We start from the raw sequence: 17,510 nt of genomic DNA, 5'->3' as shown, positions 1-17,510 counted from the left end.
CGAAAAATGAGGAGACGAACTAGGTTGCATATTAGATGAAATGCATTTATTGCATTTGCCTGCTTGCTTCCTTTGACCATCAACGAAATCATCGTTGGCCTTAATTCCAAGTTAATTGTCTGTGCACTCAGCAATCTTGAAAGATCATCATTGACCTTGTTCTTTGTGGTAAATTACCGCATAACTACTCAAAAAGGGACAAAATCATCATAGGCATTGATTTGGAGGAGTTTTATTTTGCCGATGGTTTAAAATAAAAATATAACTGTTTGTTGACCCGGGGTATTTTCAACAGGATTGAATGTATCATCATGTATAGTTCATATCATCTTGGTTATCAAATGCTACGAGATAAATATTTTTGGTGCATAATTGCCCTTTATTTCAAAAACAAATGAAGTCCAACTCTCTTCTTTCTCGGGCTCCTTCATTGTTCAATTTGCTGCCTTCAAATATTCGTACATCGTATGTAGGCGTTGATCCAGTAGCAGGATTTAAGTCAGACTTGGACAAGTTTTTGACTAAAATTCCCGATCGACCTTATATTCACGGGTTTGCCAGATCAGCCAATTCTAATTCGTTGGTCGATCAAATAATATATATATAAATAAAAGTTAAGTAAAATGAAAAAAATCTCGTCTTGAACTGCTGGGATTCCAATCCCAGTAGCGTTCAGGAAGTCCGCCCCCCCCCAAAAAAATGACCGAAGAAAATTAGTTTAAAGCACCTTCGCTATATCATTGGCTCCACATTTTTGTAATAAATTCAATTTAAAGTCAAGTGCCTAAGACATTACTCATGTGGTCCATGATGGATTAGGAACTTACCCTTGTAGATCTGCATTGCTCTTGCTGACGTTTCGTATCCACCGTATTTTTTTCTTTAGAATTTTCAGGCAACAACTGATGTTTTTGTGCTTGGTTATTTTTAAAACATATTTTACATGAACCAATCGGTAAATCAAGGAACATTCTAGACATTGAATACATCAAGTACCTTTGGAAGATGTAGAAATTTTTCATGACCTAGTAGCTCTTTGATCTCGTAATCTGTCTCGTAATCTAAAACAAAACCCATGAGAGTTATATTCCACAAACTAGCTACAAACTTCCTTAGGTAAGACACAATATTGTTGATAAAAGTTGGATGAAACGTGAACAAAAACGTAACAAACTCTAGGCACGATATTTCCAGGCAAAAGTTGTACTTGCCATATTAAAAGACCAACTTTGTGTTGTTTTTCTTTATTGCGAGAACGTAAGTAGATCTTCAACGGTGATGCCATAACCAAAACTTTGAGCATTTAGGCTCAAAAGTGCTTGGCAGGCAATAGAAGTAAATAGCTGCCACATCTGTTCGAAAACAGTTACGGGCAGGTGGCGGGAATAAAGCATCATTTGGAATGTGGAACAGGACCACATTTTGGAGGCAATTCCGGGTTCTAGGTATCTTCCGTGCTTGGCAGAAAGCTTTGTCAATTCCCAAGAGAAAAATGTGACCAAGAAAAACAATGTTGGCCTGATTTACGGCGAGGATTTACCTTTTGATGCATTGGGTTCGCAAGCTTTGAATTCTCAGACTCTATTTGGCTTTCTAGCGATTTAGTGCCAGACTTTTGCAATCTAGCTTAATCAGGGTTGAGGAAGATTCGAAGACAAAGAATGGTCTTGCTTGGTGGCATTGGGCAGAGAGTGTGAGATGAATGGAGATTCCAGTCTCTGCTGACAACCTCCAATAAAATGCTAAGCAGTGACAATAAATCCCTTCATTCAATCCAACGACCAGCTAAGTCAAGATGGTCTAAAATGTTTTATGAATAGGAGGCAAACGAGATTTCGATACACAAGAGACATTGTAGCTTAAAGTCAAGCAACGAAGGGCATATCCCTACCTATGCCTTTTTTATGCACATTTTCAAGCATCTTATATGTTGAAAAAGTTCAATCATTTCTTTTTGTAATGTTTCAGTAGCAATTTACGTACATTTGCTCCTAGAGTCCTTCTTATTCTTTGTAAGCGTGTTGTACTGGAATCGTGTAGTGTGCCCATCTTTGGATAAAGACTTTGCTTGTTCGCTTTTTCTTCAAGGTTTTCTACTCATTAGTCAAACTGGGCGAGCTTTGTGATCCTTCATTTTAATGTCAGCATTTTTCGATTTCAATGGATCACAACAGCCTCGGTTGTCATTCAGTACCCATTCTTTCACCGCAACAAAGACAAACTAACATTCATAAAACGCAATAACAAAAACCAACTTAGGTGGAAAAAGTAGATTTATCACGCAGAATTAGCATTCCAACAAGCCGACACTCAAGACACGCGGGTAAAAGAGATTTAAAAGATCTGCATTTTGATGAGGTTTTGTTTAACTCCCGAGAAGGTCTTCTGGGTCTTGATGTTGGTGGCAGGAGTAGCATCAGCAGTAATAGCCATACCAAGCAGACGTCTCGTAGGCTTGGTAATAGTAGAAGTTATAATGATAGTAATGCCCTGGGTTTAAGGTTGATCACCTTTCATCCACTTGAGGAATAGTCAATGAGGTCCAAACAAGGGAAACGCAGGATTTCAGGGATTTTCGAGAAGCGTTAAGAACCGCCACCTCCGCCGGGTTTGGCGGCCGTGGTGGGAGTGTTGTGATTCGATGAAGAAGACGAAGCAGTAGTTTTCTTCAGTACAAGTGGCTTGACATGTTTCGGCTTGTGTTTCCTGAAATGATAAGATGACAATGGTGAAATGCCAAGACACTTCAAATGTGACCGAGGGGTATGAAGCGCGTGAGAAAATGTCCACCGAAAACCGAGAGTGGTAAAATGTTACTGACGAATGGAATAACGTGTTGAAGCTTTATCCATCCATTGGGCAGTAGATCTGTGATAGGTGGCTGGCCACAACTATTCTCTACACTATTGAAGACGCAAGAACATCTGCTTGCAAGTAGGCCTATACGAAATGAATTCTCCGAGATTGGAATCTACCTTCAAATTTACGCACTCTAAGCTCATGTATTAAGGAGGTCAGATAGCGATCCAAGATTAGAGTTATTCTTTGAACGTGAATCGGCCTTCTTCACCTATTTTCGCTGAACTCATGTGGTCCACTCGTAAACTATACGGCTTCTGCTGTGGAATCACTCCTTCAAACCTGGCACTTTTTGTGTCCCCATGTTGGAGTAATCAAACTTTTTTTTGCCGTTTTATGGGACACTTTTATGACATCTCGCCAATTCAAAGCCAGTCCCCCCTCTTCCCCCCCCAACTCGTATCATTCGTCATGCATGCTACCAGACCCTTTATTGTGGCCGCCCTTGAATCAAGAGTGCCTCCTCGTTACTTACGCGTAATCAGAAAATGGAACCCCGACAATGAAGAGAGGCACTCCTCGATAATGCATCCGCCAAAGGCCCCGATGAAATCCCCGGGCATCTAGGTCCCAAATGTGCAGACATCGGGCCAATTCCAGCCAAGTCTCGAAATCTTTGGCATCCCTCATTTGAATGTACAGCACGTTGGACTCGATCGAACTCGAAGGTCGTTGAAGACTCTTCTTGGAGCGCTTGGGAACTTTGAATTTGCCCGAACATGGCGACACTGAGGTCGAAAGCACATTGGCACGTTGAATGGAGCGATGAAGGAGATCCTCATAGGTGTGTTGCTTCAAGCTGTAATGAATGAAAGTCAGATTGTGTTGACATTGAGATGTGTTTCTGTCAAGTCTCTGTCTACTCATACATCGGTTCTGACGTATGTGGAGTCGGTCGACCTTGCCAAAGCGGCATATTTTTGGTTTACTACCTTCTCTCTAATTTGCATATGAAAAGAATTCCACCAAAGTCGACAGGACTCGAACGTCAATCAGTCTTTTCTGCCCATGCCCTCTTCAACTCTAAGGCTAAAGAACTGGAAACACGCTTTAATCCTTCAAGACTATCACATAAAAAGAGGTCTAATCCAGTCCATTCAGCACTTTACTGCTGGTCAATCACTCGAATGCCAAGATCCCGCTAAGGTCGTCGTATAATCTTGCTCATCCTTGACCATCTCTGTTTGCTCTCTTGCAAAGATCCCTCTCACTTCCAGCCTACCCTGAATGTCATAATTTTTCAATTGTGACTAAGGCGAAGATGGGAGTCTTTTCGAATTTGGCTGCCCCCCCCCCCTCATTTCCTCAGCCCACCGAGAATGGCTTGTTGGGATTACCCATATCGGGTCAAACAATTGCTTAACCGGCCGTGGACTCCTCGACCATTACCACGGTACCTCGTACAACGTGCGTTCGTCGACAAAGTTCAAAGTGGGCTATTTTGGTTCCGAAGTTCCCCGCGGAATGCTTAATGGTTTCAGAATACCAAAAAGGGTGTACATAAAGCAATGCACGGAGATAAACAAAAGGAGCGAAGAAGCCTCAGAATGGATAAAAATTTCAATAAAACTACTCCTAACGGTGATGAAAATAGCTTTGCCTTGAACCGCTTGCTTTTGTTCTAGTGTTCCCAAAAAAATGAAGCAGGCATCTTTGCAAATATGTACATAAATCCAAATGCTCGATCTCGCTTTATTGATTTAGAGCGTAATGAAGGACCACCTTTTCTAGGGACAGGAGGCATTCCTTAAGAAAGGTACCAAATCTCCCATCTTGCTTCAATTGCTCTTGAATGAAAAGAACCACATTGGATTTTTAGCCTCAGCTCTTCTCCACCTCTGATTCAATGATAACGCCCAATTCTTTTCTTTCTATTATAAAAAGAACTCAGATTGCGGCGGGAGTGGAGCTCGTGCAAGGGTGGAAATCTCCCAAATTTAATCTTTTAGAAGTCGTCGCACCTGTATTCTTTCTTCGTCTCTTTTCTTGCATCAAAGCTAGAATGGGCGGCAAATGGGAAAAGTAGGAGTTGAAATTGATTTACCTTTTCCCAAGTGGGCGGTCGGAAATTCCCCCTCTGAAAAGCCTGGCCGAATTCAGAATTGTTTCGTGTTTTCAGGTTTGTTCTAGATACTTGGAATTTGTTCGCCAAACTTTGACGAGTGGCAGTCAAAGAGTCAAGAATGCGGAGTCAGACGCGGTAAACAAGTTTTCTCGGCATTTTTCTCAATCACTCATCCAGGTATTGTGTGGGCATTCATTACCCTAATAACAATCGCTCTCCAAAGAGCCAAACCCACACGCCCCATCATGACCCAAATTCAATGACAATCTATGACAAATCCCCTTCTAAGCGTCTCCATCTACTCGGGAATTCTATTAACGAAGAAAAAGAACCAATTGCCCATCTCGTTGTTGTTCAATTGGGTATTGGCAAAGCGCTTCCTCAAATGGGAACGACTACTCCTTCATCAAAGTCTACGCAAGAAGCCCAAAGTTACAATGATTAACCTTGACACCTTCTCCCCTAAGAGCCAGAGAGTGATCCAATCTTGAGGCTCTAATGCTCATTGCTCATCTCATTACTTATTTCTGCCGCTTTGTAGTTATTGGTTCTCCATTTCCCCACGAGATAGTGCATTCAAAGGCACGATGGCAATGTGGTTCTTGTGGGCAAAGCAAGGCCCTCTTCTAAGGAGATGGCGGAATGATGTATTGAGCCATTGAGGTTGGTCCAGCTCGCGCATAGAGGCTATTGATTCCAATTAGAGGGAGGACTTGCTGCTATGGATGGCAATAAAGTTGAAAGGGGTTGCATATAAATTACCCAACCTCTTTGTCCCTTTTGTTCCTCAATAAGCTTTGCTTTAATGGGCAAGTCAAATTTCCTGATGGCACCACAAGCATGGAAAGAGGTGATCTCCTTGAAAGGCCATAACTTCGCCTGCTCTAGCAGACATGAATAGTAGTGCTCTGTCGTAGAACTGCACTACTAGCACTGCCTCTTGTTCATGAAGTACTTGTAGTGCGTACGTGAATTGCCATTGCTCAATAGATGCTTCAAACAAATCTCACCAATCGGCATTGTTTGAATATGCGCTTAAAGTGCTCCGTTCACTCCTTATCATAGGGAGGTTTAAAATTCCCGGCTGAAGTGATTCCGCTGCACTTTATGACACAATTTACCCAGTTTATGACCCATGACTGCCAGTGAAAGAGGACGAGTCGAGAAGTCGGAAGAAATCATCTTACGTCACACCTTCGCTTTCCCATTAAATCTGAATAGAGGAGAGACTCTTTTATAGATTCCGAGTCAACATAAACTAAAACATCAGATTGTTATTTCGGCATTTTGAAAAGATCAGCCGGGTTTGATTGCGTCAGAAGCCACTTCGAATGGTGTCAGAAAGAACATCCACCAAATTGGCGATACGGGGAAAGGTTTCAATGGAATGGACCAAACACATGGTGTGCAAAATGCACAAGGAGTCGTTAACGGGATTGTAAGGATTTTTGGTAAGACTCTTGGCATTGGCAAATATTGCTTTCATGTGCGGCGAGAACACCGAAAGTGCCCATTAAGACAGCCGTTGAAATGCCAGGGGTAGATTTGATTTAATTGCCTTCGGCTTTACACGCACTCTCATACACATGCTGAAACGTTGTTTTCCCGCCTTGGCTGGAGTCATTCCAGGTGAGTGTTAGGGAAAAGCAAATTATTTTTACCTCTCCACATTCTTGAGCTCGACGTGTCGCTCATTGTTGACGGAGTGCTTCTTGAAGTAGACGTCTTGGAAATAGGAATTCATGTTCAAGCCTGAAGATCCAAAGTGATAAGTCCGTGACACATCGGGCACAATGCATTCTCGACCCTTTCTGATCTCTTTGAGCCTCATCCACATGTCCCAATCCCACATCTTGATCAAGGGAAAGAAAGGGTGTTTTATAGCAACAGATCAGCGACAGATATTCCTCTCACAATAGAATAGACACTCACCTTCTCGGGAGTAGGCCAACGGGGTTCCAACTCCTGTTTATACAAGGATTTCTTCAGGATCCACCCTAATCCCGGCATTGTTTCGACGCGATACAAAATACCCGGATCAGAAACGGTATGTTGGTAACCCTGGTCATTCCAAGCTGATACACAATAAAGGGAATCGTCCTCCTCCAGGAGTCTCAAGGTCTGAGAGAAGTACCCAAAGAAGTCGGGCGACACATCGAGGTCCTCCTCTAGAACGATTGCGTACTTGGCGTTGGGGTAGATATTGAAAGTGGCCGTGAGGGAGGCCCGATAGTGCTGAGATATCCTGGAGTTCCGTGTCCCAATAGGCGTGTGTTGAATTCCTCGAAGGCCAAAGAGTTTAGCAACGGCCAGAGGTTCCTCATAGAATCCATCGATGAAAACCGTGATCATCTCCGGATCCGCCCCATCGGCTGACAATAAGGTTCTTAACATTCGATAAAGGTATTGGGGACGGTTTGACGCGATGATAGCCACTGGAACATCGGCCACTTGATTATTCAGGACACGGCCAGGTGACAGGTTGGATATGGGGGCCGGGTCCTCACAGTTGCAAACCAGACCGTAGCCCTCGTAGTTATCACAGAATTCATGACGTCGCTTGGATTCCTCCGAACTTGGCCATGCCTGACAGTTAGAATTGGAAGACAATGGGACCTCGGCCCTTAAGAAAACCGGTGTGCCCCATGTATTGAAACCGGATGACTTGCTAAACGACTCTCCGAACACTTGACCCCGTTTCACCGTCACCATGGCCCACATGTCTCTCCAACCCAGTTTTTTGGCCTTTTTGGCCCCAAGTCGGTGCAACAGCTCCCTGGCCGGGGTCTTCATTTGAAAGGTGGCCTCGTCCCGAATGGCCAGGATAATGATCCGCCCTGGCGACACTAAGTTCAAGAACAAGCTCATGGCTTCGTCTTCGTGGGGTGAGTAGGTATCAAACGATCTTTGGGCCATAACTGCCCCAGAAGATTGATTCAGGACTAGAATGTGAATGCCACGGCCTTTTTGATCGTCTGAATTTTCCAAAATCTGCAACAGACAACATATATTTCTAGTCCTTTGAACATGAAGCAAAATGAGGAGGGTTACACTTACCGTGGTTCCATCCACCGTAACGGACACTTTTTTCTGACTAGACAAGACTTCAATTGTGAGAAACTTTGGCAGGTTTTGTTGCAGCTTCAATTGATTCGACCGACGATTGGTGGGCAGGATATCCGAGGGTTCCCTATCCACCACATGGCCGTTGGCAGTGACAGGTCGCTTAGATTCGGGGGCTAATCCATGGCGACTTGTTTCAAGCATGAAAACCACATTTATTGATATGGTGATGACTAAAATTAGGGTGAGGAAGATCCTGGTGAGTTTTTGCCAGCATTTTCTCCGAGCCCACGGTTTGATGAAGAAGAAGGCGGGAAATGGACCAGTGAAACCAGACAATTGCCTCTGAGGAGCCAAGTAAGTCGATGACGAAGCCGACCTGAGGTGCTGATGGAAGAACGGTCGTCTTGATTTTTTGCTGGTCATACCACTACGTGTTCTACTTTGCCGTAGTGGTTCTGCTTCCGATGGAGCAATTCGCTCGTCCAGGAAGGGCATCACCCCCCAGGTGGCCTGGATCTCATCAGGTATGTTGTGGTCGAGGTTCCCGTTGTTGTGGGGGGTCGTTCCGTCATCCTCGGCCTCGCGACTGGGACGACGTAAGCTGGTATCCGAACTATTCGGGCTCATTGCCACTCCCAGCGGAAATCACAAAGTTTGAGGAGATCATGACCCCATGATAAGGCGAAAATGAGTTTCTTCACCCCGACCAGCCACTCCGAATAGAATGAATGGCAGGTTGGAAGACGCCCCCCAAAAGGGGTTCGTTATGTCGATGTCATCGCCATGTTTGTTATGGGTTGTACGGCGGCCTTTTAGTGATGGACATGCCTGAAATGAAGAATACCACACTGATGAAGTATCTACCAAGCAATTTCCCCACCCTTTTTCTCTCCCTTCCTACCTCCGAAAAAGAGAAAACTCGAGTCTTTAGATCGCTAATTTTCCTTCAAGAGACTAATTGTCTTTTTCATTGAGTGGAGGTAACGGAGGTAACGTTGACTCGTACAAACGTAGAAACGAGAGAATGCGACTAAAATTTATCAGGGTATGATTCAAATCCCTCGAAGTCAAAATTACGAACATTGCTGATGTCGCACTATGTGCAAATATCTAAAATTTTCGTCAATTTCATTTCTTAACAAATTCATAGAGACAATTCATGGTTTAACAAGCTGTTAGTGACTAATTTGTCAAACTAGTCTTTCGCTTAAGCAACTTTTATCTGATCGCAAGATTTTGCAGCTTTTTTAGCAATGAAAAAATGCCTATTACTTCAAAAGGCCAAAAATACGGGACGGGTTGTATATTTAGCAAATTGATTTGTTATTTCACATTTTTTTTCTTTTGTAACTAACATCCACTGAATAAACTTAGAGAAATTCAATCCCCAAAAAAACCTTGAATTTCTGGTAACTTTTAGGAAATAGTGCCAATTCACATCATCTTTGAGACATTTTCAATGGTTTAGCACATTTCAGAAGCACATTGGTCCGTTGACAAGGCAGAGGGTGTTGTTGAAGGTGCTGAAAAGCTCGGTATCGGCGCTTGGTCGTTTCGAATGATGACCCAATTTGGTAGATACCACAAACGACTGTGTACATCAACTCGATTATCCTCCGATCTAAGAATCAGGGGTTTGTCCCAAGTCAGGGCCCGTTGGATACTTCAGAGTGAAGTAGATTGCAAATATATAATTCAACGAAGTCTCTAATTGAGTCCTCCGGAAGGTTGCCAATAATGACCCGGTATCCGATAAATTCAGGGGTTTAATGCTCTTGCACTTTTCGGAATGACATGGGCTTGGCCGGTCTAAAGTATTGTACAAACAGGTCCATAAATTTATTCCTGCATTTTTGAATCCCTGATTGAGGATCAATTACCCCTACTACTTTGGAGCGTTGGTTTTTGAAGGGGATTGAAGATAGCCGAAAATTTCTTCAAATGGGGCCCCTTTTTGCCAGAGGGTTTCTTGATTTCCTCAAAACCCGATAATCTTGGTCAGTTATTTCGCTAGGATGCCCCTCAAACGAGTACGATGATGATCAATGATCACGGTCGAAAAAAAATGCCAAATTCGTTCGAGGCTTGAGAAGTCAATCAGTGCAGAACATGATTTTGGCAAGACGGATCAATTTTGATTTCGCTTTCACGTTCATCTTGATGAAAAAACCCTCATCCGTGCCTTTTTTCCCTCCTGTGAGCCAAGATGTAAATTTCATCCTCGGTCAATCCATCTCCATCAGGCTCAAATTAAAATGTGTAATTATCGATGGGAGCCCTTGAGTTGTCGATAGTTGTATGTATAAAGCAGGGTTCCTGAGCGCCTCAACCTTGTTATGGTCTATTTTGAAATCCTAATTTCAACCAATTTTATGTTCCTTTATATACATTCAATCACCGCGCGCAGTCTCAATCAGTGAAACTCAATAGGTAGAGAAAGATAGATAAGAAATGATAATGGAAATAATTTGTATATAATCCACGGGATTTGAAAGTCACAATATTCAAATGAAAAACATCAAGGCCTGGGCTTGATCAATCAATCAGACTAGAGTGTATTTTTGTATGATGAAATAGCAAATTTTAAAGTGCAATAGACCACTTTTAAAGCTACTATTTAGCATTTGCCAAAAATTGGAACCTGAAAATGAACCACAATAATGTTGAAGACTACTATCGATCACAGCGAAGGGTGCTGCTACTATTTTATTAAGCGAACTCTGATATCATTGGCCAGTCTCAAGGTTACCAAACAGAGATTGAAACGCCTTTCATTAACCTGTACAACGTTTCAATACCCGTTCACATTGGACCCACTTTGAGTCGGGGTCTCCAATTCCAGAGGGTCGCTTGAGTATCCGACCGATCGTTTTGCATTGTAAATTTCAAAAGGATCAGACTTCGGGTGGCCGGAAAACAACCAGTTTTGATGAGAGCCGACGCAAAAAAAACTCAAATACGCATTCTAACCAAGGTACTTGAACCCACATTCTACATTTATGCATTGACGGCATTCCGCATTTTCCTTCTCAAAGTGGTTGCGTTGGCTGGTCGGTTGGATGGTCGGCTGGTTGGTTAGAGGCGTCATGGTGATGATCATCATCGAAGGTGGATACGTACATATACCTACAGTACATACGGACATACATTCGTACACTGTATGTACACTGTTCTTTCTCCGTGTGAGTTCAACGCTTTGAACGAACGGACAAGCAAGAATTCGCAGTCACCATAATTTATGGTCTGTTAAGAACGAAGGTCTTGCCACAAACTGACCCCCAGTGTTTCACAACCACTGCTGAACACCAACTAAACACAATTTCATGACATTTCCTTGTGCATAGTTCCCCTGCCTTGACCAAAATGACGGTTTGAGCGAGTCTCATAGTGGCTCATCACTCTTGAAGGTTCGAATTTCGAATTTCTAATCTCGAATCTCGAATCTCTCGAGGTCCAGCACATAACGGAAGATGGATGTGTCGAGATTTTCAGAAGCACAATCCTTTTTCATTCCTGGTCCGGTGTTCTCTTCAAGCACTCACTCCTCTCTCGGGGTCTCTCTCTTCTCTTTCTTTTCTCTCTTTAGAGCATTTTAAGAGGTCCAGCAAAAAATCCTTTATGAGCTCGCCACGCTCTCACTAATAGGTCCATCTTGAACTTAAGTTCCCTTGGTCAAGAGTCACTCGCTTGAAACATAATAGGGTACGTACGAGTACTACATACAGTACAGAGTGTTTCTAAGAAAGAAACGGTGCATCGAATTGTGTCTCCCTTAACTATTGATTCAAAAGCCGCATCAACTCCAGGCCAGTGAAATATGCCAAATCCAACAATAATGAATAATGGTTCCAGTGAATCAACCACCATGTTCAATTCTACCATGATATCCAATCTGTTGGACTGAAGGTCGGAATCAGTGGACGCCAATTAAAGCCAGCGAAGCGAAGGCTGGTGGTCAAAAAGGGAAAAAAAACATGGATTTCCCTTTTTTATCAGATCGTCAGCGTCTGTGATTTGCAGCCGGTTTTGAAATAGCTTAGCTTAGATCTTATGCCTGGTCTGGTACACGAGTTTGCTCTAAATGGGAGTTATAAAGGATCCTGATTGCCATGGACAGATGACCTCTGAATGCACGTACAATGTAAACGCGCTTGATCATTCCTAATCAACGGCTTTTAAACGTCAGAATGGGACTTCTTCTAAATCTCCAGTGATCCTCTTTGCTTGATGACATCTTAAAATCCTGTGATAAGTGGAATGCAAGAGGAAAAAACCGAAGCATGTTCGATGTGATAATTGAAGAGGGCGATGAATCCGTGATGACAGAGAGGTGTCACACCAATAAATGTCCACTTCATTCACAGGCTCATTCGTATTTGTCATCCGAGGGCTCTAACGAAACTTAACAAGCGAAGTTTCTTCTCAGGTCATAAAAATACTCGGAAGGAAATTGGCAATCGAGAAGAGATTGCGATTCTCTAGACAGGCTTGATGTTAGCGAAGCGTTAATTCTGCATTCTCCCAAGGGTAAGTGCCAAAAGCACTCTCAAAGATTTTCAAGTGGTGATCAAACGAGGGATGGCAAATGATGAAGCAATTAACACCGTTTTCATCCAGAAGGCCTCTTTAGAGGTTCAGAAACCCAAAGCCTTCTAGTACCCTTTAGTGTGAGGTGAAATTTGTTCCATGCTGTAAAATCATCACACATAACTTGGGTGGTCCAAGTGGTAGATTTGCTTTTTCGTTTACGTGTGATGCGAACTAAACATGCTGAGAGTTTAGCGTCAGATTGTTTGAAGTGGAGATTTGAAATGGCGAAGTTTGCGAAATAAAAGTCTCTTAAATACTCATAAACCAGGTGGTTTGATGACCAAGTAAGTATCGTTGGTATAACCTCGCATCTTCGGGATTCGCACTCAGCCTTGCATGTTTAAAACACCTCCTTCTCCTTGGCATTGGTATAAAAGTTTACGTGTGTTTCACATGAAAATATCGGAACTTGGCATTCGAAAATATGAAGAAGACAGAACAGTCAAATCATCCAACTAGAGAATATGTTTCACCTTCCCAATGAATAAATGCTGGTGTGCTTGTGAGCTATGAGATTTTTTTCCACGAGTTTTTCTAACACATGGCATGACAATGGAAATCGGTATTTTTTTTTAAATGTTCTCACTCTGGGAATTAGGATATTTTTAGCACGTAGAGAGAAGTTCAGCCCAGTCCATCATTATCGGATTGGAACACTTCCAAGTGATTCCTACCATATTTAGATGGAACGATAGCGTTTCTCAAATTGGTTTCACGGTTTTGAACTGACGATCACCGCCAGGAACTGTCATTGGCATTTGGTATTGTAATAGTCTCATAGTTGGTGGAATCAAGCGTAAAATCCTGGAATGCTTAACTCGGTGTGGTAGCAATGTGTGATTAATTGCAAGTCACTTTTTGTTCGGATCAATCTCATTAGAAAAAGCCCAATGCCAAGACTTGTTTGTATTGAGCACGAAACGAACGAAACGGAATGATGCGATTGCTCGTCACAAAAAGGGGTCGAGATTTGGCACAAGACTCGGCTTCGAGAATCGTGATTTCAATTCGACTCGATCGATTTGGAGAAGTTTCTAAATTTGTCATCTCCAAAATACGTAGTTAAACAAGGAAAATCGTGGTGTTCACGTTAGTAAGTTGGAAGGACAAGACAAGGATACCTTTAACAGGTTAGTTAAAGGTCTCTCTGGACAAGATGAACTCGTTTTATTATGGCCCTGCCACGTGGTTCATTGTCATGTTTCAAGGAGTCAATCGACAGTAAGATCACATCCATATTCAACAATTTAAAACTAGTTCTTCTCATCGATGACCTAGCATTTCTTCACAATATTTGCACACTACAATTGTCGCTCTACAAGTGAGCATATTGTACTGAACATACCTCTTCGAAAGCCAATAGCCAGTAAGCGGACAAATAATGGCAAATAATGGAACAGTGTGCCAGAAATCTCCAATTTCTCACGTTAAATATCTTGTCCTGAGATTGCATGTGAGTGAAGACGATTCTTCGCCGCTCGCTCTAAATTGGTAAATAGCCACTCATGCATGTTGAATAGCTCGCTGAAAGGAACATAAATCCTCTGCTTGACGGTGTGTCCTTTCAAAATCGAGTTAAGACATTGCCGACTTTCCCCTCTTCTGTAATTCAAATAGACCGCCGAGCTGAATTTATGCGCACATTGTGACGGTTACTCCGTCACAAACAGACTCAACTCCCTTATAAATAATGTGAGGGCCTGAGCCGCAATTACTCGCCCCAAACACGGTAGAGAACTGAAGATCGTTTTCGAGCGGCTTGCAGAAACAAGGGAAATAAGGAGGCGAATTTCGCCAAGTTTAGTGTATCAAAGTTCGAACTTTGGCACACCCCAACCCCGATCAATGGTGGGTGGCATACTTCAGGCTGGATTGAAGGTTTCGAATGCATTTTCCTGAGCCCTGGGAAGGTTCTCTGGCAGAAAATGAGGCCAAGTCTGCTTGGTTTACAACTTTTGCCTCCAAGGGAATTGCGTGTGCGTGACTACTCGTACAAGTCAGTCCTGGTCCAAGTCTTGCCCTTCAGTCTTTTCCGACTAACCCAAGACAGTCAGTCGGAAATGCAATTCTCTGGTAGGTTCGCTAAAAGTGTTTTTAATTAGAGGTAGGATTGACCCTTCAGGAATCGATAAGCTGGATGGACGTATATATGGACGTACGTACGTGTGCTTGAAAGAGTCCTTGAGGCCCCCGAAATCAAGTTTTGTTGGGAGGCATCAAAGTTGGGACTGGAAAGAGCTTTCAATACCGATTAACCTCGAGGAGATTCTCAAATACTTCAGCTCGACATTGAAACCATTTTTTTAACATTGGGTTGGAACGGAACAACCCCCCAATGAATTTGTCAAACGTGGTGTGAAACTTGCTGTTGATGCAATCTAGTCCGACCAAATGATGCACTGGTTCCATGATCGCTCCTCCACTTTGTCCCAAGGCAAGAATAGCTGGGAGTGATTTCAATTTTCATTTGATCTGATCGAACCACCATGATTTATGACTTGCCAACCCACTCAACCAGTCCCTGGCATTTTATGAACGATTTGGTCATTTGTGCCTCCTGGTTGTTGTTAAAGTGGATTTCCAACTTAGGACGAAGATCTTGCCCGACACTTCAGCCCTCCGAATATCGGTGAAAACGGACTACTCACGTGGTTTTTTATTTTTTTATTTTCCAATCCCTGCTCGTCGATTTGAAGTAAAAACCGCGTTCGGTAACCATTGCACAGTGCAAGAAATGGAGCAACGTGTCGTCCGATGTTCTAGCTTGTGAATGAACCAACCAGTTCCCGATTGATGACACGGATCTATCGCAGATCCAGATCTCTTTAGCACGCTCATAATGAATGTCTGTGGCAGATCTCGAGTACCGATAAGGCCAAACGTGTGTTTCAATTTAAAATCAATTCCAGAGGGGAGCTTACGCTTGTAAATAGCTTGGTCAAGGACAACGAAGGCCCCTGGATTTCTGAATCTTCCGAAGCAATGGACAATGGCGCCTCCATGAATATATTCCAAGGTTTGCGTACGTACTTGTCAATAGTAAAATGGTATTGAAGTTGGCGAGCGTAAGCAGATGCGTTCGCAGAGAATTAATTGCCTCACACTCCCGGAACCTGACCCAATTCCCTGGTGTGCTCTCATTTGTTCGATTGCGATTCGAAGAGACTCGTCAGGCTCGTCAATCGGCCATCGACGCACGTGGTTGAGGGGAGGAAAAGATCCCTTCCCAAGAAGTGGAAACTAGTTGGTTTAGTGTTCGTAGTGCAACAAATTGATTGTCACCTCATTCAGCACTTCTCACTCGCTCTGTGTGTGTGTGTGTGTCTCTCTCTCTCTCATCGGCCGATAACAATGCTGAACAAGGACTCTTGCGCTAATTCTGTTCAAGCACTCGTCTGCTAGATCAAACGAGCACTTCTCCCTTTGTTTGACTTTGGCCCCCCAATCCAAGGGGACAAAACATCATCTGTGACTTTTGTGAGTTTACGGAACTGATCACCACCAACGCCAAGTCATGCAATCCATTAGTTCATTACCTATCATTAACTTGCCATGTCCATTATGGTGGTGGGGGCCCCTAATTATGGACAGAATGAGCCAGCAATTCGCGCTTCTGCACATCAAGCCAAACCACCATTTTTTTCTCACTCCCTTTCAAAGCCAAGGAAACTAAATCTTAATGAACCGCCGCGATCGTTCGTCGAAATGGCTTCCAAAAATTGTACGCTTTGGGAGCTAGTAAGTAGGTTTTATTTTGCCCGCAAAACGAATTCATCTGCGGAAGAAACGCCATAGGCACCCGATAATTTGCGGACGAATCGGGCACCGGAAAGAGGGCTTCAGTTTTGGGTTTCATACGCTCGAGAGTCCTCCCTCCACCCTGCTCAAAGTTGTGCGTACCAAAATGGAAGATGGTGAGGGGCCATGAAACATTGGGAGTTCTGCTGAAGTCCAATATGTCCTGGAGTCAAGTGCTAATAAATTTGTCTCCATTTAGACGTGAAGTAATATTTGCACTCGTGTCGAGCCTCGTTCACCCATAAGAGCCTCAGAACGACGATTCGAGCTTTTGGTCAAGATCGTGAGGAGTGATCGTGACATTTCCTCAGTTAAGATCTGAAAAGCCTCCATGGAGAGAACATTACGAGTCCTCTCCAAGAGTTGAGTTGTGCGTTTCAGGGTCACATCAATAACACTTATTCAACAGGACAGATCATCCAAATATGAACCACGATTCACAGCTCGTCTCTAGAGTACAAATGTTCGTTCAAACGTCCCGAGGATATGCGAAACAAGATGTCTATTCCCATGCCTAGGGATCCTTTGCGAAGACGGGTTTGTTTGATTTATCATCACCCTCCAATTGGAGTAAAACTGATCCTGGACCTTGGAGACTACCTAACTCTTAAAGTGCAATCGACATGATAGGACCTCATTTTTAAGGAAATCAGGCGGATAGTTGCGCTTGTGGGAAAATAGTCCACGCTTATTATTAATTGACCATGTAGATAAAGAGATCGTTCCGTTGAAATGGACTCGAATATCCTTTCAAATTCCAGCCCACGAACTGCTAATGACTTCCGTCTTAAAGTAACGTATGGGAAGAAAGTTATACCCTGGTTATGATTGAACCGCCTAGTTATGGTTGAACCGGACAATGCAACCCGTTCCTTTGGTTCTTCTAGTTCCTCTGGTTTCAACATTGAATAATGGTGCCAAATGGTTCACCCTATGTTTGCTTTGGTAGAATTGAAAAGAAAACTTGGAACCATTATCTACTACGAGAAACGAAGGCGGGGTAAAAAAGACGACGAAGACGAAGCCCATGAGGAAGTTCGAACCTTTTTTTGAAATTGCTCTTTGATTAAGTAAAGTAATTATGGGATTGAATTGGCGACCGAAATGGAAACTTTCCAACGCTCGTCTGTTC

At 43.1% G+C, this 17,510-nt stretch overlaps 1 protein-coding gene across 1 annotated transcript in view; it reads right to left on the bottom strand.

Annotated features, from left to right (window-relative positions):
• Positions 1–2,255: 2,255 nt before the first annotated feature.
• The window catches only part of LOC131886718 (protein O-linked-mannose beta-1,2-N-acetylglucosaminyltransferase 1-like), a 39,342-nt gene continuing 24,087 nt past the window's right edge, over positions 2,256–17,510 (bottom strand). Inside the window, exons 2-6 of the mRNA XM_059235116.1 lie at positions 7,982–8,818; positions 6,857–7,915; positions 6,586–6,776; positions 3,335–3,658; positions 2,256–2,706 (exon numbers count right to left, since the gene is read on the bottom strand). Coding sequence (XP_059091099.1) covers positions 2,586–2,706; positions 3,335–3,658; positions 6,586–6,776; positions 6,857–7,915; positions 7,982–8,617 — 2,331 coding nt within the window. The 5' untranslated portion in view covers positions 8,618–8,818 and the 3' untranslated portion in view covers positions 2,256–2,585. The remainder of the gene's footprint in view (positions 2,707–3,334; positions 3,659–6,585; positions 6,777–6,856; positions 7,916–7,981; positions 8,819–17,510) is intronic.

The sequence above is a fragment of the Tigriopus californicus genome, chromosome 9 (assembly GCF_007210705.1).
Source record: "Tigriopus californicus strain San Diego chromosome 9, Tcal_SD_v2.1, whole genome shotgun sequence".
In the NCBI taxonomy this organism is placed as follows: Eukaryota; Metazoa; Arthropoda; class Copepoda; order Harpacticoida; family Harpacticidae; genus Tigriopus; species Tigriopus californicus.
This window is presented reverse-complemented; position numbering and strand designations above follow the sequence as displayed.